This window comes from Podarcis cretensis (genome assembly GCF_951804945.1).
Source record: "Podarcis cretensis genome assembly, chromosome: 17".
NCBI lineage: Eukaryota > Metazoa > Chordata > Lepidosauria > Squamata > Lacertidae > Podarcis > Podarcis cretensis.
Genome location: NC_137187.1, coordinates 3379733 through 3406241, shown reverse-complemented (window position 1 = coordinate 3406241; position 26509 = coordinate 3379733). Strand labels below are relative to the sequence as shown.

The 26509-nt window shown below is 46.2% G+C and overlaps 3 protein-coding genes across 7 annotated transcripts in view; all 3 read left to right on the top strand.

The window, feature by feature from the left end:
* Positions 1 to 8080, top strand: part of ATN1 (atrophin 1) — a 32053-nt gene extending 23973 nt beyond the window's left edge. For all 3 annotated transcript variants that reach the window (XM_079960232.1, XM_079960230.1, XM_079960231.1), the window contains 4 exons: positions 865 to 1582; positions 4001 to 4144; positions 5573 to 5753; positions 7084 to 8080. In XM_079960232.1, coding sequence (XP_079816358.1) covers positions 865 to 1582; positions 4001 to 4144; positions 5573 to 5753; positions 7084 to 7117 — 1077 coding nt within the window. In that variant the 3' untranslated portion in view covers positions 7118 to 8080. The remainder of the gene's footprint in view (positions 1 to 864; positions 1583 to 4000; positions 4145 to 5572; positions 5754 to 7083) is intronic.
* Positions 8081 to 14014: 5934 nt separating this feature from the next.
* On the top strand, positions 14015 to 19734 carry LOC307206664 (protein C10). The gene is made up of 3 exons (XM_079959930.1): positions 14015 to 14276; positions 17977 to 18153; positions 19394 to 19734. Exons 1-3 carry the CDS (start codon positions 14201 to 14203, stop codon positions 19540 to 19542), a joined length of 402 nt encoding a protein of 133 aa, XP_079816056.1. The 5' UTR covers positions 14015 to 14200; the 3' UTR covers positions 19543 to 19734.
* Positions 19735 to 24189: 4455 nt separating this feature from the next.
* PTPN6 (protein tyrosine phosphatase non-receptor type 6) overlaps positions 24190 to 26509 on the top strand; it is a gene marked incomplete at its 3' end in the record, with an annotated part of 41969 nt that continues 39649 nt past the window's right edge. For 2 of the 3 annotated variants that reach the window (XM_079960269.1, XM_079960272.1), the window contains exons 1-2: positions 24190 to 24357; positions 25422 to 25500. In XM_079960269.1, the coding sequence (XP_079816395.1) occupies positions 25487 to 25500 (14 nt within the window). In that variant the 5' untranslated portion in view covers positions 24190 to 24357; positions 25422 to 25486. Of the gene's footprint in view, positions 24364 to 25421; positions 25501 to 26509 lie in introns of all 3 variants that reach the window. The other variant, XM_079960270.1, reaches the window with a different exon arrangement.

Genomic DNA, 26509 nt, shown 5'->3' with positions numbered 1-26509 from the left:
AATAGAATGAAAGTTTATGAGTCATGGCAGAGGGGAGAGCACGTGTACAAATTCAACACTTTGTTTTGTTGATGTTGTTAATATTGTTTTATAGATATGAATGCTGTTGTACTTTGTGAATCCTATAATATGATTTTTAGTGTAACTGTGATATTTATCTAATTTTTTAGTTATTTTGTTAATAACGTTACATAGATGGTAATTTTGATTTGGGATTGTTTTACTGATAATTTGTTAAGTACAGTGGTACCTCGGGTTAAGAACTTAATTCGTTCTGGAGGTCCGTTCTTAACCTGAAACTGTACTTAACCTGAAGCACCACTTTAGCTAATGGGGCCTCCTGCTGCTGCTGTGCCACTGGAGCACAATTTCTGTTCTTACCCTGAAGCAAAGTTCTTAACCCGAGGTACTACTTCTGGGTTAGCGGAGTCTGTAACCTGAAGCGTATGTAACCCGAGGTACCACTGTATTCCATACGATTTATGCTGTACAGTGGTACCTCGGGTTACATACGCTTCAGGTTACATACGCTTCAGGTTACAGACTCCTCTAACCCAGAAATATTACCTCGGGTTAAGAACTTTGCTTCAGGAGGAGAACAGAAATCGTGCTCCTGCAGCACAGCAGCAGCAGGAGGCCCCATTAGCTAAAGTAGTGCTTCAGGTTAAGAACAGTTTCAGGTTAAGAACGGACCTCCAGAACGAATTACGTTCTTAACCCGAGGGTACCACTGTATTTGTGATGTTCCATTATGTTATTTTTATCTGTTGTTTGTACGCCGCTTTGGGATTTCTTTGAATAAAAAGTGGCATAGAAACAGAATCGATCTATCAATCGAACACACCTCTCTCTGGTCTTTTGCAGAAGGTGGCGCAAGAAGGCCGTGCTGTGGAGTGCGCCTCCCTGGGGCCCGTCCCTCACCGCCCGTCGTTTGAGCAAGGCAGCGCCGTTGCCACTGTCCCCCCCTACCTGGGCCCCGACACGCCGGCGCTCCGCACCCTCAGCGAGTACGCACGGCCCCACGTCATGTCCCCCAGCAACCGTAACCACCCCTTCTACGTCCCTCTGGGTGCGGTGGACCCCGGACTGCTGGGCTACAATGTGCCGGCCATCTACAGCAGCGACCCGGCCACCCGGGAGAGGGAGCTCCGAGAGCGGGAGGCCCGCGAGCGAGACCTCCGGGACCGCGACCTGCGCGAGCGCCTCAAGCCCGGCTTCGAGGTGAAGCCGGCCGAGCTGGAGCAGCTGCATGCCGTGCCCAGCGCCACCATGGATCCTTTCCCGCGGCACGGGGGGCTGGCTCTGCAGGCTGGCCCGGGCCTGCACCCCGCTTTCCCTTTCCACCCGGGGCTGGGCCACCTGGAGAGGGAGCGGCTAGCGCTGGCGGCCGGCCCTGCCCTGCGCCCCGACATGTCCTACGCCGAGCGACTGGCGGCTGAGCGGCAGCATGCGGAAAGGGTGGCCGCCCTGAGCAACGACCCCTTGGCCCGGCTGCAGATGCTCAATGTGACACCCCATCACCACCAGCACTCCCACATCCACTCCCACCTTCATCTCCACCAGCAGGACGCCATCCATGCAGGTGAGGAGCGGCGCCTCTCTCTCCAACTTGACTTGGCATCACTTTTAAGTCTTGTCCTTAATCCTAATAATTGCATTATTTCTAGGCCATTCATTTGACTGGGTTGCCCCAGCCACTCTGGGTGGCTCCCAACAAAATATTAAATGAAATATTAAACATTGAATGAACAAAATGTTGAAAGCACAGGCCCCTAGCGATACTGAGGACCTTCACATGGTATAGCTACAACAACAACAACATGGATGATGATTTGGGGCACATTTCCAGGTTTTTCATATTTCATTGAAACAAAAAGGGAAGTCTCTAGTCCCATGCTACTTAAAGTGAAAATTGTTGTTGTTGTTTAGTTGTTTAGTCGTGTCCGACTCTTCGTGACCCCCAGGACCAGAGCACGACAGGCACTCCTGTCTTCCACTGCCTCCCGCAGTTTGGCCAAACTCATGCTGGTAGCTTCGAGAACACTGTCCAACCATCTCGTCCTCTGTCGTCCCCTTCTCCTTGCGCCCTCCATCTTTCCCAACATCAGGGTCTTTTCCAGGGAGTCTTCTCTTCTCATGAGGTGGCCAAAGTATTGGAGCCTCAGCTTCACGATCTGTCCTTCCAGTGAGCACTCAGGGCTGATTTCCTTCAGTATGGAGAGGTTTGATCTTCTTGCAGTCCATGGGACTCTGAAGAGTCCCCTCCAGCACCATAATTCAAATATGTAGACATTATTATTTCTAGTTGCTTTGTAAGACAATTTGGACGGCTCCCAACAAATAAAAGCATAATAAAACATCAAACGTTAAAAACTTTCCTGAACAGGGTTGCCTTCAGATGTCTTCTGAAAGTCAAGTAGTTGTTTATCTGTTGCTATCTGATGGGGACACATTCCACAGGGAAGGTGCCACTTCTGAGAAGGCCCTCTGCCTGGTTCCCTGTAACTTCACTTCTTCCAGTCAGTTCAAGCCCCACGTTGGGCAAAGTATTCCCGCATTGTAGGGGGTGAGCCTAGGTGACCATTTTGGTCCCTTCCAGCTCATGATACAGTGACGGGCCTCTGTTCTGGCTCTGCCATTTCAGCTGGCAGGGCATGGAATTCTTACATGAATGAATGCTGTTGCATACAAGATAATCTCCTTCCTGCACATGGGAAACTGGTGTGTGTCACATGGGACTAGAATCATTCTACCTGATGTATCTTCTGCGCGGTGGGGATTTTTGCACTCAGAGCAGCAGTCAGGTGTGAGAACCCCCACCTTCTGTCTGAAAGGTACAAGCCAAACATGGGTTTGGCACCTCACCTAGAAGTTGTGCTTCAAGGAACTGTGCTGTTCTTTTCAGCCTGGAAGTGCCGATTAATTAATTAATAGTCTGTGTATTTTTAGCCTGTTACAGGCTTTGATTGCAAGTTGAAAGACGAACTCTGGAGACTCTGCTTCCCTCTTTCTTATCTGTGGACTTTTTCTGCAATCCAAATTTTGCAGAAAAATGCTGGATTCTGCCACTTGAATACTGTTATTCAAATCAAGCAAACGTCCACGCAAAATTGTTGCTTATTTTGCATATTTCATTCTGTTTTTGCTGGTCAGGGAGGGAAAATGAACTCTGAAGTACTAAAGTCTCTGGACATAACCTCTGGACATTTTATTCAGTCACTCTTTGGGGGCTCTGTGATGTCCTACTTGTATTCCTATCTTTGCATGTGTAAAAGCAAGAACCTTGTTGAGATTCCCAGGGATGTGGTTACATGAATCAGGCCCCTTCATGAGAGGAAGAGGAGTGGTATGAATGTTAATGTGAGCAATGATGTCCAGCACCTAGTATCATCTCAGCTACAAATTCTCTGTGTAGCTGTAGATATTATGTTGTGAACTGCCCCGAGATCTATGGGATGAAGGGCAGTAAACAAATTTAATAAATAATAATAATAATAGCTGTTTTTCTCAGTGGATCCAATACCCATCTGCAATGTGTGAGTAATACTTGTCTACCTTACAAAGGTGTTGCAAAGATTACTGAAAAAATGCCACATAAATGCTAACATACAATTTAGCCTGAATGCAAAAAAATCAGGAAGAAATTGTATTTGAATTTACAGTCGTATCTCGGAAGTCGAACGCATTGTGACTCGAACATTTAGGCTCCCGAACGCCACAAACCCAGAAGTGAGTGTTCCGGTTTGCAAACGTTTTTGGGAACCCAAACATCCAATTGCGGCTTTTGCAGCTTCCGTTTGGCTGCAGGAACTTCCTGCAGCCATTTGGAAGACGCACCTTGGTTTCTGAATGTTTTGGAAGTCGAACGGACTTCCAGAACGGATTCCATTCGACTTCCAAGGTAGTACTGTATTACATATTACACAGAGCCTTTTCCCCCTCTTGTTGCTCTCTATATCCCATGCCATAAGCTAACTGTTTACAATCTCAATTTCCTCAGCTTCCGCCTCTGTTCACCCTCTTATCGATCCACTGGCTTCTGGGTCACATCTCACCCGGATACCCTACCCAGCTGGTACCATCCCTAATCCGCTCCTTCCTCACCCACTGCATGAAAATGAGGTGCTGCGCCACCAGCTTTTTGGTAAGATCTCCGTAAGGGATGGGGGAGTGCAGCATAGAGGCAAAGGCAGCAGCAGGATTCAGGGGCAAGGAAAAGAACTGACAGAACGAAAAGCGGGAGTGTGAGAGAAAATGGATTGAATGTGGCAGAGAGCATAGGCACATGCGTGGAACTGCAAAACAACTGCGAATCAAAAGGGAGGATCTGATTAGGGAGCAAGGGAAGAAGAGCTCTTGGATGTAGGATAATAGACTCTGGGGGTCTGGTCTTCCTAGAAATATTATGTGCTCTTTCACACCTTCTTCTTGCCCTTTTATTTATGGAAATAAGACAGGGAAATGTGCAGGCAGCATTTTCTCCTCTCACCAATGGCTTGCCAAAAATATAAATCTGCTCCTGGCTTACAGGGTTGCAGCCAATGAATGCCAAGGCGCCGTGACAATTGACAAGCACGCGGGAGATTATTTTTAATTACATTAGAATGTGTTTTGTTATTTGATAAAGGAAAGAATCTTCAGCTTGCAGGCCCGTGGGTCAGACAGGTGCAAACTGAAGGTGACCCACTGCGGATTTGAGTTGGGGCATTCCTTCAGCTCTGTAAGGCAAAAGAAGTGAGTGCAGAGCAAGGACTGGGGAGCTCACAGGCAGAGCAACCGCTTGGCATGCAGAAGGCACTAGGTACAACCCGCAGCATTTCTAGGGTGGGGTTTGGATTTGCATTTGATACCCAGCTTTATCACTACCCAGAGGAGTCTCAAAGCGGCTAACATTCTCCTTTCCCTTCCTCCCCCACAACAAACACTCTGTGAGGTGAGTGAGGCTGAGAGACTTCAGAGAAGTGTGACTGGCCCAAGGTTATCCAGCAGCTGCATGTGGAGGAGCGGGGAAGCGAACCCAGTTCACCAGATTACGAGTCTACCGCTCTTAACCACTACACCACACTGGCTCTGTGGGAGAGGCTCCTGTCTGAAAGCTTTAGAGAGCTGCTGCCTGATGCAAAGGAAGGTGGCAGGGCAGCTTGTCTTATATACAGAAGAGGGAACGAGGGCAGGCACAGCTTTTCTCTGCCCTCCACAGCAAGCTGCCTCTGCTGCTGAAATTCTGCCTAAAATTCTGAGAGCCAGTGTGGTGCAGTGGTTAAGAGCGGTAGTCTCGTAATCTGGTGAACTGGGTTCGCTTCCCCACTCCTCCACATGCAGCTGCTGGGTGACCTTGGGCTAGTCACACTTCTTGAAGTCTCTCAGCCCCACTCACCTCACAGAGTGTTTGTTGTGGGGGAGGAAGGGAAAGGAGAATGTTAGCTGAGACTCCTGAAGGGGAGTGAAAGGTGGGATATCAAATCCAAACTCTTCTTCTTCTTTTGTGCCGCTGTTAAAGGCAAAGAGCCCATGTGGTTCGCCATGATCACCCCAAAATGTGACTTCTCCTTGTTTTACTCTGTGGCTCCAGCTGCCCCCTACAGAGACCTGCCAGGCTCTCTCTCGGCTCCGATGTCGGCAGCACATCAGCTCCAAGCCATGCATGCACAGTCAGCAGAGCTCCAGCGCCTGGCCCTGGAACAACAGCAGTGGCTGCACGCCCACCACCCTCTGCACGGAGTGCCGCTCCCCACGCAGGAGGATTACTACAGGTGAGTGGCTTCTTTGTGCGGGGGCGGGGGGGGGCAACAAGTTTGGTTTTGCGCTAGCACAAAGGTACCAGTAAGGATCCCAAGAGCAGAATTGTTAAGAAGCTGCCTGTTCCCAGACACAACAGCTTCCAATCTTCTCCTTAATATAGGTTTCCAAAGTGTGTTTCAGTGTTTTGAAAGTTCTTCCTGTTGCCACAGGGCCCTAGTGATACTGAGGACGTTTACAGTGGAATATGAATAATATGCCACTTTGGGCAGCTTCCAACAAGTACAGGCCTCGGTCCTGTATATCTAAAGGAGTGTCTCCTCCCCCATCGTTCTACCCGGACACTGAGGTCCAGCGCCAAGGGCCTTCTGGCGGTTCCCTCACTGCCAAGTTACAGGGAACCAGGCAGAGGGCCTTCTAGGTAGCGGCACCCGCCCTGTGGAATGCCCTCCCACCAGATGTCAAAGAGAACAACAACTACTAGACTTTTAGAAGACATCTGAAGGCAGCCCTGTTTAGGGAAGCTTTTAATGTTTGATGCATTACTGTATTTTAATATTTTGTTGAAAGCCACCCAGAGTGGCTGGGGAAGCCCAGCCAGATGGGCAGGGTATAAATAAGAAATAATAAATTATTATGAAGCATAATAATAAATAATCAAACATTAAAAACTTCCCTATACAGGGCTGCCTTCAGATGTCTTCTAAGAGTCAGGTAGTTGTTTATTTCCTTGACATCCGATGGGAGGGCCATTCCACAGGGCAGGCACCACTACCGAGAAGGCCCTCTGCCTTGTTCCCTGTAACTTCCCATCTTGCAGTGGGGGAACCACCAGAAGGCCCTCGGAGCTGGACCTCTATGCCTGGGCTGGACGATGGAGTGGAAACGCTCCTTCAGGTATGCAGGGCCAAGGCCATTTAGGGCTTTTAAAGGTCAGCACCAACCCTTTGAATTGTGCTCAGAAACATACTGGGAGCCAATGTGGATCTTTTAGGACTGGTGTTATATGGTCCCAGCGGCCACTCCCAGTCACCGGTCCAGCTGCCGCATTCTGGACTAGTTTCTGGGTCACCTTCAAAGGTAGCCCCACGTAGAGTGCATTGCACTAGTCCATGTGGGAGATAACCACAGCATGTACCACTCTGGCAGGACAGTGCGTGGGCAGGTAGGGTGTCAGCCGGCGTAACAGATGGAGCTGGTAGACAGCTGCCCTGGACACAGAAGAAGGCTTCTAATGGAAAGTGACAAGATTGCCTTGAAAGGAGCAAAATAAAAGGTGCTCGTTTGTGGTGTTTTGTTCACTCTTTCTTCTCTTTCTCCCCTCCCACTTGCTCTTCTCCCCAGTCACCTGAAAAAAGAAAGCGACAAGCCCCTCTAAGCAGATCCCATTCCCCATGGCGACGTCATTGACTCTCTGGGTGCTGCTGCTGCTTCTGAGAGAGAGAGAGAGAGAGAGAGAGAGAGAGAGAGAGAGAGAGAGAGAGAGGAAGAGAGGAAGATTTGCCAACCAAACCCTGGAAGCTGCACAGTGACACAACTTCTAATGTTGTTTAATGGGAGAGGGACGAAAGCCGGCTGACCCCTGGCGGGAGGGAGGGTGGCGAAAGGGGAAGGACAAGCGGGGCGCCAAACACCAGGCAAGGATTCCAAACCTGTGCCCTTGTATCCTGTAAGCAAAGGTATATAAACCATCGTGCATCTATTTTTCTGCCCTCCCCACCCCACCCCCTGCAATCCTCGGGCAAATTGCGGCCAATCAGCAGGAACTTCGAAAGACATGGTGGGAGTCTCCAAAAGCCCCCTTCCTCCATGCCTTGACGCAGGAGAGAGTCCAGAAGACTCGCGGGACGTTTCAAGAAGGCATGGCCACGTTCTTGCTCAGCCCCCCGAGAGACGGGGGCCGAGCCGAGAGGTGCAAAGCGCCACAGGACTGTTCCAAGAGGGCAGCTGCCTTTTTTCTTCGTATCCATGCCTAGAGGGAAGGAGCACTGACGAGCTGCGGGACTGTTTGAAGGATGGCGACTGCCCTTTCCCCTCCCATCTCGGGGGGGGTGAGGAGGGCGGAGGTGGATGCAGCAGAGTGACGAGAAAAAAGCACGTTTGGGACTTTCCACGATGTCAGCTGCCCCTTTCCCCCTCCACCCCCTTCCAGTTGATGTACTTTTAACTCATGCACATTCTGTTAGACGTGGCGGTTTTGCGTAGCAATTTGTGGTTCCTTGATCTCCCCGTGTGTGTGTCTAATCTCACGGTTGTATATCTTGATCTGTCCTCATATATATTTACATAAGAACATTAAAAGATGCCCAACTATGGGAGGAGAATCTCCCTACACACCCAATTTCCCCCACACACATTCTAATAATTTTTATATAAAGGGCGCTCTTAAAAGTGTGGGGCAGGGGGTGGGGAGGGGGAGAGAAAGAAACTAGCAAAGCAACAACAACAACAAAAAAGAAGCGTACTGGAAACTGTTCTGCTTTGTTCATTTTCTGCACGCCCCGCGGGGGCTATTATTACCAAGAGAATAAGATTTTTGAAACCACATCCCCTGCTATTTTGTTGCAAAGTGTGGAAGTGGAACAGGACACTGCCAGAAACAGGATCTGCTGCAGTGGCGTAGTGTGGGTTGTCAGCACCCGGGGCAAGGCAAGTAATTTGCGCCCCCTAACCCGTGGATTTGCGCCCCCTAACCCTAACCCCCAGATGTTGCGCCCGGTGTGGCCGGCCCCCCCTGCACCCCCCACGCTACGCCACTGATCTGCTGCTCTGGATTAGAGTGGGGTGGTGTTGTTATTCTGAAGCTCTCCTTTCTCCAGAGCTCTGCAGTTCAATGTCTCCTGACGTGTGCTTTGGGCAAGTGGCTGGATGAACCCAGTTCCTCCTTGCAAACTACCACCGCGGAATCTTTAGTTAGGTGTTCATACTGCTCTTCCAGTAGCAAGCAAAACGTTTGCATTAGTGGAATGCTTGCATTAGTGGAATCCCCAGCATCAGGTGTGGGAGGTTTAGGTAGGGGACGTTTCTTCCGCTGCTCTCGCTTCACTTTACATCCATGGTGATAGGTAAAGGTAAAAGGACCCCTGACCATTAGGTCCAGTCGTGGCCGACTCTGGGGTTGCGGCGCTCATCTCGCTTTATTGGCCGAGGGAGCCGGCGTACAGCTTCCGGGTCATGTGGCCAGCATGACTAAGCCACTTCTGGTGAACCAGAGCAGCACATGGAAACGCCGTTTACCTTCCCGCCGGAGCAGTATCTGTTTATCTGCTCTTTGAGGTGCTTTTGAACTGCTAGGTTGGCAGGAGCAGGGACTGAGCAACGGGAGCTCACCCCGTCGCAGGGATTCGAACCACCAACCTTCTGATTGGCAAGTCCTAGGCTCTGTGGTTTAACCCACAGCGCCACCCATGTCCCTAGGATCAACTAATAAAAGATTGGGTTCACCAGGCATACCTTCTGTGCAGTGGAGGAATGCACCAGTGCATATGCTCATGTAAGATAACGTGATGGACCAACAGGTGCAATTCATTTCTTTTCTTTTTCTAGGGCTGAAATGCATAAACCGTTCTCACCCACAGCACCCTTACCTGCACAAGGATTTATGCACGTGGAAGGAGGGAGTACACAATGCCCACTTTCACGTTTAATACAGAAAAACCTGCCAGTTTAAAAACTTCTGAGTAATATTCAGCTAACTTACCGTATTTTTTGCTCACTTTTTCCCTCCTAAAAAGTAAGGGGAAATGTGTGTGCGTCTTATGGGGCGAATGCAGGCTGTGCAGCTATCATAGAAGCCAGAATAGCAAGAGGGATTGCTGCTTTCACTGCGCAGTGATCCCTCTTGCTGTCCCGGCTTCTGAGATTCAGAATATATTTTTTTCTTGTTTTCCTCCTCCAAAAACTAGGTGCGTCTTGTGGCCTGGTGCGTCTTATGGAGCGAAAAATACGGTAATTACAGCTCATCCACACTCTTGCTTGGCTGTATTTAGATCGGATTGTGCACCGATTAATTCCTGTGGGTCCAAGAGTTTCCTTTTCTGTTCCACGGCTCTGCCTTGCAAAAATCCAATCTTGCCACTGAACTAAAGCAAGACCTCTCTTCAGATTGTCCACGCATCTGATAAGATCCGATTCAGTGAGTGAGATCAGATTTTTGCAAGGCACACACATAGAGCATCGAGAATAGCTATCGGGCATGGGGAAATTCATTGGTACACAATACAATAAAAATGTGGGTTTTGTAAAAGTGTGAGTGAGTCCTTAGAGTAGATCCATTGAATTAATTAACATGATAAAAAGTTAAGTGCATTCATTTCAATGGATCTTGTCTGAGTAAAAGATGCATTTGACCAAATCTCATCTCTTACTTGCTTAAATCGGCAGCTCATAGCTGAGCGTGTGACGCATCATGCTAAAATGTGCATACAAAGCAAGTTACAAAGCTTATCAAATACCAAATCAACAAGTGTCTTAATTTTAGCCCCCTTTGAGCTTGGCCCTCCTGTTACTCCCCTCCCACCCCCCACTACTGACCCTTGGTGGGTGGCAAGAATGGATGTTTCAACAGCAGCACTCTTCATAGTAAGCAGATGTCCATTGGGGAGGTGTGTAAGGTTTTCACCAGCTTCTGCCCATCTAAAGCTGATACAGGCCCGTCTTATCTTGAGCCCAAACAGAGTAGTCCACACAGCGGAAGGATAAGCGGTATGTGCCACATTCTTAACTTTATTTACCGAGAGAACAGTGAAAAACAGGAAACCAGTGAACGTCACATCCAGTCTCCCATTCCCGTGGGAACCCAACAGTAACTCTGACTGTGGAATGCAAAACAATGTGCCGTGACAAGCATTTCGCTGCACAGTGAAGGAAACAGAAACCAACAAGGTGTGTGGGCACACGGCATAGGCAAGGACATTAGGTACACCAGCAACAGCCAAAATAACCAGCTGCTTGCTGGCATCCACACCGAAAAGTGGACCAAACAACTTTCAATGTGGTTTGTGGGGGAACTTCTGAGTAAGAACAAGAGGCTGTCCTGCATCCGAAGGGTTCATCCTCACATCTTGTTCCACATCTTCAGTGTGTCTCTCTGCTTTCGAGGCATGGGTTGGAGAGGCTTTTCAACCCATTGCTCACCACTGAATTGGAACAAACATCAATTCACAGAAAACCCGGTCAATGTCTGTTACAATTCATCCATAAATGGTTCGTTTTCCCGGAGGGAAATGAATAGAGGGTGCTTTCACAGCCTTGCAAGATGACCTGCATCCTTTTCATAGACTAAAAGCCGCAGAATTGTAGAGCTGGAAGGGGCCACAAGGATCATCGAACCTGCGGGTGCCCAGATGTTGTTGGACTACAACTCCCATCGTCCCTGAGCTCTGGCCTTGCTGGCTAGGGGTGATGGGAGTTGTAGTCCAACAACATCTGGGGGCCCACAGGTTGAGAACCACTGATTCTAGTCTGATCTGCTGCAGTGAAGGATTCCCCCCCCCCAAGTAGGACTTGAACCCACAACCCTGAAATTAAGAGCCTCATGCTCTACCAACTGAGCTATCCCAGGAACTTCAACCTAAGTGGTGAAAGGTGGTGTAGGTACCACACTGTGATACACACTAGCACCATAGCTTTTGCATTTATGGTTGTTTCAGATGCAGGGTATCAGACTTGGAGCAACCATTCAAAAACCTCCAGTGAAACCCTAAGGATTTAGCTATTCCCTTTTTCCGTGGCACCCCATTTTGAAGAAGCCCTGTGGCTTTAAAAACCATCTCTCTTCCGCTTTGAAATTCCGAACCTATATTCCAGCTCCTCCCTTGGGATCCGTCAACTGGCAGGGGAGTGGACCTTAAGTCACTGTGTCCAGTGGAAGCCATTACTTTTAGTATATGAGCTCTACGGTGCCCAAGGCTTCATTTTCAAGGGTAAATCTAAATTCCGCAGAAAACGGGGTTGCTTTTCTCACCGCTGTTGACGCTTTGCGTTGCACCGCAAGCAGGGATTACTGGTCACTGTCGCCTAAACCGTATTCTGTTCTCCGCGGACAAACGTCAAGCGATTTCTTTTTGTTGCTCCTAGTGATTCCTGCTCTCTTTGGATTTGTCCAGCAGGCTTTCTGCTGCAGCTGCGGGGAGCCACCCTAAAGCTGATCAAACTGCAGATTACAAAAGCCGTTATGTGTTCTTTCGTTGCATTTCCTTTCCTTCGTATCCATATAATAGGAAGAGAGGCGGGATTAAGCTTTCAAACAGTGCCCCTGGGTGGGTTCCCCCACACAGTATTTTCACGCGTGCGTACAAGTCCTGTCCTCGTGAGCAAATCATACCTGAGCCAAAGAACCTCGGAACATGCAATGTTTTTAGAGCCAATGCACTCGGGGTGCTATTAGTCACCAGAGTTAACTTATTTTCAAACCCAATGGATGTGAAGCATCTTGCATATCTTCCTATTTAAATCAATGAGGACTAGAAGAGCTTGATTTCATGTCCCTTCATTTTGGCAGTACAACCAAGAGCTGCAACATAACAGAGCAAAACAGAACAGCGCAAGTAAGGCATAATCCTGCGGTGGATTTACGTACTGTATAAGCTAAACGAGCTATAGTTTAGTCCCCCAAAAAAATTCAAAGGGGAGAAAACTGCATGTACATTTCCAAAATATAAGATAAAAAACAAATAAAATATAACCTACACACAGCAATGGTGTTTTGTGTTGTGTAGGCTCCTATGATGTAAGTCATAGGCCCCGCCTGCTAGTCTGCTCCCTAAAATATCACTGGTTTGCTTATTTCTATATATAGGGTGCCTACATTCTGCATGTGCAAATGGCTTTAGATACCTATTGTGTCCATAAATTACCATAGAGCATATATTCAACAGAAAAAACAGTGACAATTTGTTGTTGTTGACAAAGGACAGCTGGACATATAAAGGGCCCCATTACCTTCAGCAGCTTAGGGCCTCATCAAACCTAAATCCGGCCCTGCATAAATCATTCAAAATAATTAACCAATCATTACAAAAAACAGTCATCCATAAAGCGCTATGAACAAAGCAGCAACTTAAAAAAATAATCCTATATGTCACTATTACACCAAAAGAGAAGAAGTCATATTGCAGGATTAACAAATCAATAGGGCATTTATGATCACTGCAGATGGTGACAACAGCCACGAAATTAAAAGACGCCTGCTTCTTGGGAGAAAAGCAATGACAAACCTAGACAGCATCTTAAAAAGCAGAGACATCACCTTGCCAACAAAGGTCCGCATAGTTAAAGCTATGGTTTTCCCAGTAGTGATGTATGGAAGTGAGAGCTGGACCATAAAGAAGGCTGATCGCTGAAGGATTGATGCTTTTGAATTCTGGTGCTGGAGGAGACTCTTGAGAGTCCCATGGACTGCAAGAAGATTAAACCTCTCCATTCTGAAGGAAATCAGCCCTGAGTGCTCACTGGAAGGACAGATCGTGAAGCTGAGGCTCCAAGACTTTGGCCACCTCATGAGAAGAGAAGACTCCCTGGAAAAGACCCTGATGTTGGGAAAGATGGAGGGCACAAGGAGAAGGGGACGACAGAGGACGAGATGGCTGGACGGTGTTCTTGAAGCTACCAGCATGAGTTTGACCAAACTGCGGGAGGCAGTGGAAGACAGGAGTGCCTGGCGTGCTCTGGTCCAGGGGGGTCACCAAGAGGCGGACACGACTAAAGGACTAAACAGCAGCAACAACAACAACATATATATATATAGGGTGCCTACATTCTGCATGTGCAAATGGCTTTGGATACCTCTTAGGTCCATAAATTACCATAGAGCATATACTCAACAGAAAAAACAGCGACAATTTGTTGTTGGCAAAGGACAGCTGGACATAAAAAGGGCTCTATTACCTTCAGTAGCTTAGGGCCTCATCAAACCTAAATCCGGCCCTGCATAAATCATACAAAATAATTAACCAATCGTTACAAAAAAACAATCATCAATAAAGCGCTATGAACAAAGCAGCAACTAAAAAAATTAAAATCCTATTACAGCGAAAGAGAAGAAGTCATATTGCAGGATTCACAAATGAATTGGCCATTTATTAGAATCTCTGAAACAACGAAACAGCAGCTAAAGGGAAGAAGCCAAGCGCTGCTTTCCCAGCTTCCAAACAATCTGCAGCTCGACTGCCCCTGCTCGGGGAGGCTCCCTTTAGCTTTCAAGTGACGTCATCGCCGGAGCGGGGCGTTTCCAACCCGCTTTGCAGCGCGGAAATGGGAAGGCGGGTCCACACGTTCCGGGGCGGGGAGGGATCCTTTGCAAAGCAGCTGCTGTGTCTTCCCGGCGGGGCGAAGGCGGAAGACGCGCGTCTGCTCCTCCCGGCGCCTGAGCAGGGCGCGCAGCCAGGAGCGGAGGGAGCCCCGGCGCCGCCGCCGCCGCCTGCTCCGATCTCCCGGCTCTCCTTTTCCCTTCGGCCGCCGCATGTCCAGCCTGCAGCGCCCCGTGGCCGCCTCGGGCCAGGCCCAGCCCGTCTCCCTAACAGCGGAGCAAGCCAAAGGTGAGAGGAGGACCCGCATCGGGGGCTAAATGCACCTCCCTTGTAGATGAAATAATGATGATGATGATTGCTGCTGTTGTTTAGTCCAGTGTTTCCCAACCTTGAGTCTCCAGCTGTTTTTGGACTACAACTCCCATCATCCCTTGCTAGCAAGACCAATGGGCAGGGATGATGGGAATTGTAGTCCAACAGCAGCTGGAGACCTAAGGTTGGGAAACACTGGTTTAGTCGTTTCTTCCGGCAATCTTAATTCCGGCTTGGGATTCATCCAGCCCAGCCTTTCGCATGATGAATTCTGCGTATAAGTTAAATAAGCAGGGAGACAATATACAGCCTTGCCGTACTCCTTTCCCAATTTTGAACCAATCAGTTGTTCCATATCCAGTTCTACCTGTAGCTTCTTGTCCCACATAGAGATTTCTCAGGAGACAGATGAGGTGATCAGGCACTCCCATTTCTTTAAGAACTTGCCATAGTTTGCTGTGGTCGACACAGTCAAAGGCTTTAGCTTGAACTACAGTATTTGTTGTTGTTGTTGTCGCTTAGTCATGTCCGCCTCTTTGTGACCCCCTGGACCAGAGCACGCCAGGCACTCCTGTCTTCCACTGCCTCCCACAGTTTGGCCAAACTCATGCTGGTAGCTTCGAGAACACTGTCCCACCATCTCGTCCTCTGTCGTCCCCTTCTCCTTGTGCCCTCCATCTTTCCCAACATCACGGTCTTTTCCAGGGAGTCTTCTCTTCTCATGAGGCGGCCAAAGTCTTGGAGCCTCAGCTTCAGGATCTGTCCTTCCAGCTTCAGGATCTGTCCTTCTTCCCCTTCTGTTTGCCAGGAGGTGATGGGCCCAGTGGCCATGATCTTTGTTTTTTTGATGTTGAGCTTCAGACTATATTTTGCGCTCTCCTCTTTCACCCTCATTAAAAGGTTCTTTAATTCCTCCTCACTTTCTGCCATCAAGGTTGTGTCATCTGCATATCTGAGGTTGTTGATATTTCTTCCGGCAATCTTAATTCCGGCTAGGGATTCATCCAGCCCAGCTTTTTGCATAATAATAATATATAAAATAAAAAGTACCCCACCAGGAGAGAAGCTAAGGTTGTCATCTCTTTCCGGAGTGATGGAGCTGGGATGATGAGAATTACGGGGGGTTGGACTAGATGACCTGGTGGCCCCTTCCAACCCTGGGATTCTGAGATTTGCTGTCTCGAACATTTGCTCATTTCTGGAAACAGATGCCGCTTTCACCGAACCTTGATCTCAGATGCTGTTGTGTTGCATCAGTGGGAAGGGCAAGAAATGCGCTCTGCACGTGATCAGAGGCACTTCGGCCAGTGGCTTTTGCTCCAGTCATAGGAATCAACTCTTAGGGGCCAAGGGGTCTTCAGCCCCACCACAAATAAAATATTTTTGGGAGCGGGAGCCCATTCAAATGGTGTGTGTGCACCATGACATGTGATGGATTATGTGGGGCGGGACTTACTTGCCCCCCCCCCACATTATTTTATTCAAGTTGGCACCCCTCGTTCCAATTGCTGAGCTTAAATCAGGAGTGAGCAATGTGAAAAGGACACGGAAATGTATCTGGCAAAGAGGATGGGTAGGCAGGGACAAAACAGGTGATTCTCAATTTATGCAGCGATACCTCTTCTCCAGGGGAAAGAAAGTAATCACAAAATGGAAATAGTTAAATGATATAATTGCATCGCACTTTGTGGGGAAGTGTGGCCCTAAGTTTGGCTGAGGGAAAGTGGGAATCATCCTGATGAAAGAAAAATATTGGTGGTTGAGTTGTTTGTTTGTTTGTTTTCTGCAGCGCTGGACCGATATTATCATTGATATTGAGGCTCTTTAATAAAGTTAGCTTATAATAATAATAATAATAATAATAATAACAACAACAACAACATATACACTGCTTTAGAATTTTCAAACCAGTAAGAGCATCACAGTAATGGCCCTTCCTAGGCAGATGTGATGTTTTTAGTAGTTGAAGCTTCCTGAAAATAATTTTGAAATCTCCTGGAAAAAGGCTTCTGCCATGCATTGATTAAAATATAGCAGGGCCAGTCAGGGGTCAGATTAAATTCCTTTGTGGAACACATTTGTGGACTGCAAATTGGCTCTCTCTGCTGCCCAGAAGCAGAGTTTTTCAGACTAGGAAACTTGGTTCTATGGAAACTTATTAGGGGTGTTTAATGAGAAGATCACAGTCGAGGTTTCCTGAAGGACACAATGTGCACCAACACAACACATTCAGATGTGTAAGTAAGGCCTGTGGATATGTGTTACTCTAGACGTTTTCTCTCTTGGTGGACCCAACATGAGCATAAGAAAGTATTCTGCTTTTACTCGGGAGCAGTTTCTGCATTAGCAGAATCAAATGATAAAGCTGTAAAGTGCATTGCACCATTGTAGGCTCAAGCTGGGGAGGTTGACTGTTTGTGGTACTGCATGAACAAATAAATCTGTGTACATGCAAAACGAGCATCTCTGGAGGAAGGATTCAGCTTGGCATTGTCCCTGATATGCTTTAATGTGGATGTGTGTGTTTATGTATGACCAGGGCCTGAGTGTGCACTCTCAAAACACTCCCCGGAATCCTCTGCTACACACAGGGGTTCCATGTCTGATGTGCTTACAAGGAAAGGATCACCTGAAAGCCACACAATTGAAAGCCATTGCACGAAAGTGTAGTGTAAAACTGAACGTTGTGTTGACTGTGGTTTTCCAGTGAGACAGAGGGGTTGGGGTTTTGCCACGGTTCCTGTCAGTTCTCTCTTGAACTGGACTGTTTAGTTGCAGAGTGTCATCTGTGAAATAAGGGGCGATGGTTCTGGTCCCTCTTATTAATCTTCCTTATTCAAGGAACTTGGCATCGCCTTCACTGGAAACCTTTTCTCAGAGAGCCTCACTTCAAGGCTGTTGCGTGTAGGTAACTCATCCCAGGAAATTTGAGACGAGGGTGAGATTTGATCCTCGTGGATAAAATATTAGCAGGTGGAGGCATGCGCCTGCCTCAGACATGCCAAATTCTGTCCAACATTGGGAGGGTCTGCTGCCCCAGCGAGGTCTGCAGCCACAGCAGCAAGGCCTGGCCCCTCAAGACTGGGGTGGCACAAACCTGTACCAACAGACTTTGTGGGCACTTGAAGACACCTCAGCCCTATATAGTCAGTGCCTACGGCTTGCGTGTTCCACTTGCTGTGTGTATGGTTTGCAGGTTTTTTTTAATATAGTGATTTTTTTTTGAGTTTTCCATATTTATCATATTCACATTTTGTTACATAATTCTGTAACCTGATACATTACTCAGACCAAGCATCAACCTCCTTTCCTCCCTCTTTCTGACTTCCAAACATCTTTACTAAATTCTTAGTATTTCTATAACCACTTTTTTACCTTCTGTCTTCTTTTAATATTTCACCTCAATATATGTAAATTAGTTCCTTATATTCACATTACAAAACATTTCAATTCAAACCTACAAACGTTTTCAGATGTTTACAGTTTTCTGTTATATAAAATACAAATTTGCTCCAGTCCTTTTGAAACAGTTCATTGCGCTGATTCCGGATTTTCCCTGTCAACTTTGCTAACTCTGCGTATTCCACCATCTTGACCTGCCATTCTTCCAATGTTGGAAGTTCCTTGAATGTTTGTGACTGCTTAGTGGCAACAGTCCTTCTGCTTTCTTCCCCAGTGGTTCTGGCTGAAGTGATCAAGGCATTTGGTGCGCCGGAAAACGCCCAGCGCATGGAGGAGGCGAGGGACAACGCCTGCAATGACATGGGGAAGATGCTCCAGTTCCTGCTGCCTGTGGCTACCCAGATCCAACAGGATGTGATCAAAGCCTATGGGTTCAGCAATGATGGGGAAGGTGAGTTCAAAGTGCTGAAGTGGAGGGGAAGGGGCTAGCCTGACTCACGTTCCTTGCGAGGTGACACAAACGCAAGTTGCATCCCATCTGACCATGGACACAGCTAGAAGATTAAGCCTGGGGAAATGGATATCGTCAAAGTTTGATTTGCTTAAAGGGAACTTCATAACATGCCAGGATCAGGAGATTTCCCAGATGTTTGTGAGGATTGCGAAGTTTGAATAGAATGCTGGGGTTAAAGAAGATTATAGAATTACCCCTTTTAATTATAGCCCTTGTGAATGCATAAAGGCAGGATTAACAAGTTGCACTGTTAAAAATTGTGATTTACAGTTTATTTGGATAGATGAAGGAAGAATAACTCCACTTGAATAACTGGGGAAATGTTATAGTTAAACAAAAGTCTATTTTCGCCCCAATAGATTTTATTAAGATTTTAAAGGTTACAAAAAGAAAAGATAAAGAACATATTTAAACAGAGATAAAAACAGAAAAAAGATGCAGATAATTAAAAAAAAAAACCAATCCTTTACATAACTTTCTTTCCTTTACTTATTTCCTTGACCTCCTCACACCTCCCTTTTTTGTATTCTAATTCAATTAGATATTTCAGCAAATCCTTTCCATCTTTATTTCTATCCTAATGATTTATCTTAATATACTATAATTTAACGTTCTGTTCTTTCACCAATTAACAATCCATTTTTACTTAATCCTTTATATCATTTCTGCTAAAACCACATTACTTCATTCCAACATCTTTCTAATATTCCTTAATTTTACAATGTTTCTGTAGATAAACTTTAAATTTCTTCCAATCTTCTTCCACCGACTCTTCTCCTTGGTCTCGGATTCTGCCAGTCATTTCCGCCAGTTCCATATAGTCCATCACCTTCATATAGTTAAACAAAAGTCTAAGCAGGAACCGAAACCTGTCCAGCAGGTGGAAATTGAGAAAGGATGGGAAATTAATAGAAATTAGGAGAAGGTATGTTATTGTGAGAGCAGCAAAGGAGGAAGAGAAAAGAAACATCTGGAAAGGGGTGGGAAGTCAACTTTTAAATTTGTTTTTAATTTTAATTAATTTGTTAAAGTTTTTGAAAATCAATTAAAAAAATGAATTGGCAAAAAAAGGAAGGTGTCCCATGTGCAGTGTTGGGGAGCATTGTAATAAAAGCAACAAGAAGTTAGTGTTCTGGTGGATAAATTGGATTTCACTTTATCCTCCTTTTTTCCCTAGGAGTCCTAAAGTTTGCCCGATTGATAAAATCGTATGAGTCTCAGGATCCCGAGATTGCAAGCATGTCTGGGAAGCTAAAATCCATGTTCCTGCCTCCAATGACACTGCCTCCCCATGGGACTGGGGCAGGGGGTGTGGCAGCATCATGAAGCAGGCAACCTCTGCCGCCTTTTCCTGTCTAAATTATGCTGCTGCCCTTGCGGCAGTGTTAACTTGATTCTTGGATATCGTGTTCTTTCCGTTGTCATGAGAGATGCTTTTGACTTCTGTGAGCAGTCCTTGTTTCGCATCATATATTATGTATTTTTTGTGCTTGTCAATAAATTTTGCTTGTTTGTAAATTATCTCCCTGCATATTTCTGACGAAGTCCTACCCCATGGTGGGAGAAGAGGTTTGGTTAATGCACTCCATTCCTGTTCTCTCGACACACACATACAACCTGGAATCCTCATAAAATCAGTCGGCTGGGTACTGAGAAGGAGAATAAGCGCATTGGTATCTAGGCTCACTTACTGGGCTATCAAAATTGTTAAAACGATTTCCCATAGTCTGGATATGTAAAATTTGGTGCACACATATCTTCTGAAACTGAGGATACAAAACGTAGTTCTTCAAAGCATGCTGCAAAGCTGATTTTTTTAAAAAAGGTAAAGGACCCCTGACAGTTAAGTCGAGTTGTGAATGACTTTGGGTTTGCAGTGCTCATCTCGCTTTACTGGCCGAGGGAGCCGGCGTTTGTCCGCAGACAGTTTTTCCAGCTCATGTGGCCAGCATGACTAAGCCGCTTCTGGTGAACCAGAGCAGTGCACGGAAACGCCGTTTACCTTCCCGCCAGAGCGGTACCTATTTATCTACTTGCACTTTGACGTGCTTTCGAACTGCTAGGTTGGCAGGACCTGGGACTGAGCAACGGGAGCTCACCCCGTCGCGGGGATTCGAACCGCCGACCTTCTGATTGGCAAGCCCAAGGCTCAGTGGTTTAGACCACAGTGCCACCTGCGTCCCTTGCAAAACTGATTACCAGGCCTAAAAAGGGGAGGGGAATAATGATTTGTTCATGCCTCCCTAGAAATAATTTTACCTCATGAATAATTTTATTTTGGGAGTTCTCCTACCATAGCAATAGTTTGAGGGGATTCCATCCCCAGCCCCCAGGAGATCAGATTACTCTGTAATACCTTTTACCAAAAGCTGCAGTAGTGCTTCTAAACATTTGGGACGGCCAAAACCAAAGAGGGTAAGGACTACAAACTCATTGGTTTCCTGATGATGGTGGCAAGAATGATTGTTTGAATTATTCCTTTCTGGCAGCATTTTGAGGGAACCACTGTTGGGGCCTGGTAGTCTAATGTTCGGGTTTTGGTTTGGCTCAAAAGCTGCACCTGCTCAGGAAAGGAAAAAAAAAAAGGACAAGTTTTATTCCATATGAGAAGACCTTATTTTGTTTTAAATAGGACAGGAGGAGTTTCAGAGGGTCACAGCATGGCATATGTGCTTTTGTGGAATGGGCAGTGAAACAATGGGCAGTGGAATGATGCTGTAGGAAAGAGCATAAGTTTATGAGCAATAGTTTTTCATGTTTTGCATACAACTTTTCCTGTTTACTCATTTTGGTAAGATTTGTTTGCAGTTCTGTAATTCTGAAAATTAACAAAAACTAATTTTAAAGTAAATGAATTCACCGGACATTAGAGGGCAGCATCCCAAATTAAACAGTGCTGGATTGTGGGAGTTGCACGTCACACACACACATAAGACAGAGGTTGCCATAGCAGTCGGAAACGTATCAATGCTTCCAGAATGAATCCTGAATATACACACAAGCATATAAAGAGGGATAATAATGATTCAAGAACAAGGAAAAGGTGTTATGACACTTTCCTATGAGGCAGAACGCTGAAATTTAAGGGTGTATGTAACCCAAGGCACCCTGATGATTAGAAATGTATAGAAACAGGACAGTTGGCACAGGATATGAAATTTGCCTTGTATCCAAAGGCAGTTCTCCATCAGGTCCACCCACACACTGGGGCAAATCCTGGGCCGTGGGAGCTCCATTATCGCTTCACACACTTGAATCAGCTTACGATAAGGGCAAATTTCCGCTAGCAATCAGGAACATTTATTAATACTTGCAGATTGCAATCTGTATCTGATAATATGCCAACTGCTTACTCACTTCAGATAAGGTTGTGGGGTTTTTTTATAACAAAAAAAAGATCTTGTATGAACTGGAAGATAGTTGTTATGTACAAGAGCAACTTTTGTTTGTTGAGCATTTCTTCCAATGGCATGGCCATTACTTGTTATGCTACATCGTACAAAAATAAATCCCCGTAGCAGCTTTGGGAGACGGGGGGGCCTGCGTTACCCAGTAACTTCCTGAATGACCAGCGCAACAGAAGGAACAGACAAGTCACGTTCTTGAAATATTTGCTATAGTCTGTAGTGATCAATGCTATAGGCAAACGTAAAGGGACTCCTGACCATTAGGTCCAGTTGTGACCGACTCTGGGGTTGCGGCGCTCATCTCGCTTTATTGGCCAAGGGAGCTGGCGTACAGCTTCCAGGTCATGTGGCCAGCATGACTAAGCCGCTTCTGGCGAACCAGAGCAGCGCACGGAAACGCCATTTACCTTCCTGCCAGAGTGGTACCTATTTATCTACTTGCAATTTGATGTGCTTTCGAACTGCTAGGTTGGCAGGAGCTGGGACTGAGCAACGGGAGCTCACCCCATCGCGGGGATTCGAACTTCCGACCTTCTGACTGGCAAGTCCTAGGCTCTGTGGTTTATATAATGACATAAATCAAAGTTTGTAAGATATGAAGGAACAAGAAATATTGTCTCCATTCAAGGCGGCTCCTTTGGGTGTCCTGCTTTCTGAAGAGCAGAATCCTTTGTACGGGGGGAAATGCAGTACTATACAGAAATCAAATCCTCCATTACACAGACAGGGAAGATGTGGGTGACCATGCACTTCGTAATTCTAACATAAAGGATGCTAAAATGGCTCCTTTTGTCATTGGTTGTTGCTTATGAGTGGCTCTGCACTTCGCCTTGGAATAGCTCCAAACAGGATTTAATGCTCACGGAGGTAATGAAACCTATTATGTGTGTCTGACGGCCAAATTACACGTGAGGTGAGAGATCCAGTCACAGAGCTGGACATCTTTCAAATTCATGAAAAACAATTCTCTTCCCTTTCTAAAATCTGGGCAAAAAAAAAAGGGAAAGGGTTTAACCCGGGGTCAGCAAACGAATGCCTATGCCCCACAAATAACCCAGAGATGCATTTTAAATAAAAGGACACATTCTACTCATGTAAAAACACGCTGATTCCCGGACCGTCCACAGGCTGGATTTAGAAGGCAATTGGGCCTGATCCAGCCCCCAGGCCTTAGTTTGCCTACCCATGGGTTAACCCTTACTTCCTTCACTGTTTCTCTGACTTAAGTCCCGTCCCCCCCCCCACTTGCCTTAGAGTTGACATTGGGCATGAAGAGGATAAGGGCAAGGGGCTACTTGTTCGTCTCTACCCCCTGCAGTTAATAGTAGCTTTGAGGGTTGTTGTTTAGTTGTTTAGTCGTGTCCGACTCTTCATGACCCCATGGACCAGAGCACACCAGGCACTCCTGTCTTCCAGTGCCTCCCACAGTTTGGTCAAGCTCATGCGGGTAGCTTCGAGAACACTATCCAACCATCTTGTCCTCTGTCGTCCCCGTCTCCTTGTGCCCTCCATCTTTCCCAACATCAGGGTCTTTTCCAGGGAGTCTTCTCTTCTCATGAGGTGGACAAAGTATTGGAACCTCAGCTTCAGGATCTGTCCTTCCAGTGAGCACTCAGGGCTGATTTCCTTCAGAATGGAGAGGTTTGATCTTCTTGCGGTCCATGGGACTCTCAAGAGTCTCCTCCAGCACCACAATTCAAAAGCATCAATTCTTCAGCGATCAGCCTTCTTTACGGTCCAGCTCTCACTTACATACATCACTACTGGGAAAACCATAGCTTTAACTATACGGACCTTTGAGGGAGAGGTACTTAAATCCATAAAGTGCAAGGGGGAAGTGTCCAAACTGGATGTCCCTAGAAGCAGATGTGGAAGATTATGGGAGACCTTATCGCTGTCATTTGCATGTTGGTCCTGAGCTGTACCATTTCAGTTTCACTCTACAAGTGGTGGCTTCCATAAGGGAATGCTTCTCCATCACAATTTTAAAAAAATATCCCCGCATCTAGAAAACTACCCATCAAGGAGAAGCGCTCCAGCGTAACTTTTTTTTGAACATGCTTAGTTTCCTTTGCACAAGGAAGTTGTCCGTGTATGTTCAGTGTTCCATTGCAGGGCGTCCGAAATAGCACAAACCAGATTCCAGTTTGCCACTTTGGCGACAATGGAATCCCAATAAACACTTTTTTGAAAAACGATCTCTAGGCCTCTTAGGCCCCCTTTGATAGTGCTTGTGTACAGAAGCTTTGCCGGAGGATCGATATTCAAACTGGCGAAAGAGAAGAAGGCTTGTGTGAGAAAAGAGCACATTTGTATAAACCACCAACAGCGGCCCCTGAGTTTTGAAAAAGCGGCCGACATCTGTGCTGAGGCTAAAACAGAAAGCTGCATGTAAAAAAAAAGATGAGTGGCATTTGACAGAGGTATCTGGCTCAGAGATGAACCTGCTTTCGGTGTCTCTGTTGCAAATTGCTTGCAGATCCACCCAGTCAGGGCCTCTGCAGAAGGTGGATGGGGTGGAGCAAACAGACAGTCGCTCCTCTAGTTACCTGCTCAGGTTCAGCCTCCCCCCCCCCCACACACTCCCTTGTGTATTTATTAACTATAGCTCAGGGAGACATTTGCCAGGGGAAAGAATGGAGCCTTTTGTGCTTAGAACGGCCATCTGAACTGGGGCTTCCTTCTGCTTCTGCTATATCCATGTTACTAAGGAAGAGGCTTCTTGCCCGGGCAGGTAAACGTGAGTTCTGGGCCTTTTCTGTTTGGATTTAATGTGGGTGCCCCAGGGAAAGTTTGCTTTGCTCTGGGCCTCCAGCTTTGGTCCCATTAGCTGCAGCAAAAATTAGGAGCATATATTGTTCTCTCTTAAAGCAGATACTGGTAATGTCAGAACGCACACACTGGATTTTTTACACATCTGGTGCCAACACAATGTTATACGAATCTGTTTGGGAAGATGTCTCAGTGTGATTGAGAGTTGGGATGTAGCGACTTTTACACTCACCCACCCCGTAGCTTCTCGGACTGGTTAAAGAAACTGCAAAAAGGAAGAACGGTAAATTGGTGTGGTTAGATTGTGAGGGGGTGTTTAAATGGTTGTAACAAAAAACAGAAGCTTCAGGTGAAGAATGAATGATGTGGACTGTGACAGTAATGTGCAAATAAATTAGTTATACTGAGAGATACAGCCAGCTCTTGAATTCTTAGAAAACGATAATTTTTTTTATAATCTACACATAGATAAGTCTCAGGAAAATGCACACTTGTTGAAACTGTAATGTAGCCAGCATGCCAAAGAGTACATGAACAGAGCATTTGCATTGTAAACAAATTTTCTACATATTTTTGCTATTTAGATTTTTTGTTAATTTCTCATGTTACACATTGTCAAAGAGCAGTGAAACAAACAAAACAGTCCGCTGCCCTCCCCAGGAGAAGTGAAAAAAGACTGCTGTGAGGCGAACACCCCTCGGAACAACACAATTTATATACTTTCGTTATTCCTTTCTTAAAATTTAAAAGTCTTCTACCCTGTCTTTCCTCGTGTAGTTTAAGGTGGCAAATAATAATAATAATAATAAAATAAGATGGTAATACTTGCCAGGGAGTAAGTTCCATTGAACTCAAGGGGTCTTACTTCAAAGTAGATATGCACAGCGATTGTACAATATTAGTTTCATATATATTTTTTAAAATTACTGGAGACTGATTTCTGTATTATTGACGTTATGTGAGCCGCCTTTGTGCTCACTGAATATTATATATATTGTTTCCAGGTATTGTCTCCTTTCTTTCCAGAAGGACTCTAGGCCGTGCTTCCTTCTTTTCTCAAACTTTCTTCGTGGGGGACCTGTGAGGTCCTGATGCCATCCTGCAGGTATGTCTCTCTCCCATCAGGGATTCAAAACTTTTGCCTAGCAGAGTTGAGGAACCTAATTGATCACTGAAGAATTATATGTGTGAAGGAAAACAAAAACTGCCTGTAAGGAAACTGAATCTGGAAGTTTAGTTAACCTTCTAGATTATGGGCACCATAAGCTTTGATGTTGGGGGGCTATGCTGACAACACATTTTAGCAGAGCAGAAAGGCAGTCTTTCAACACCCAACTCTATATGCTTATTTCCCATTAGATAATTTATGACACATAACCATCAAAGTGGGCAATTATGCCTTTAGGATAGGGTTTATTGCTTTTGTTTTTCGGCTGGTGGGTGTTTTCACTCTTAAAACCCAAATCAACTCTGGGCAGATGCAGTCGCTGTGCATTCAGTATCTACTGAGTAGTACAGTCGTACTTTGGAAGTCGAACAGAATCCGTTCCGGTAGTCCGTTCGACTTTCAAAACGTTCGGAAACCAACACGCGACTTCTGATTGGCTGCAGGAAGCCGCGGAAGCCCCATCAGACGTTCAGCTTCCAAAAATAGTTTGCAAACTGGAACAGTCACTTCCGGGTTTGCAGCATTCAAGAGCCAAAACGTTCGAGAACTAAGCTGTTTGACAATCAAGGTACAACTGTACAGTACTTACTTTTAGGATTCAATAGGATAGAATGCAAAGCATCCCATCCCTGTTCAATGATTTGCATAATCCATACCCTCCAACATTTCTCCGAAAATAGAGACGTCCTATTCCAAAATAATAATGTTATTATTTATACCCCACTGATCTGATAGGGTTGCCCCAGTCACTCTAGGAGGTTTCCAACATACAGTGGTACCTCAGGTTACATATGCTTCAGGTTACAGACTCCGCTAACCCAGAAATAGTGCTTCAGGTTAAGAACTTTGCCTCAGGATGAGAACAGAAATCTGGCTCCGGCGGTGCGGCAGCAGTGGGAGGCCCCATTAGCTAAAGTGGTGCTTCAGGTTAAGAACAGTTTCAGGT

Coding starts and splice junctions, on each gene's coding strand:
- LOC307206664 (XM_079959930.1), top strand. CDS start 14,201: ATGTCCAGCCTGCAGCGCCCCGTGGCCGCCTCGGGCCAGGCCCAGCCC. Junction 14,277..17,976: donor AACAGCGGAGCAAGCCAAAG/GTGAGAGGAGGA, acceptor TTTCTTCCCCAG/TGGTTCTGGCTGAAGTGATC. Junction 18,154..19,393: donor GTTCAGCAATGATGGGGAAG/GTGAGTTCAAAG, acceptor TTTTTTCCCTAG/GAGTCCTAAAGTTTGCCCGA.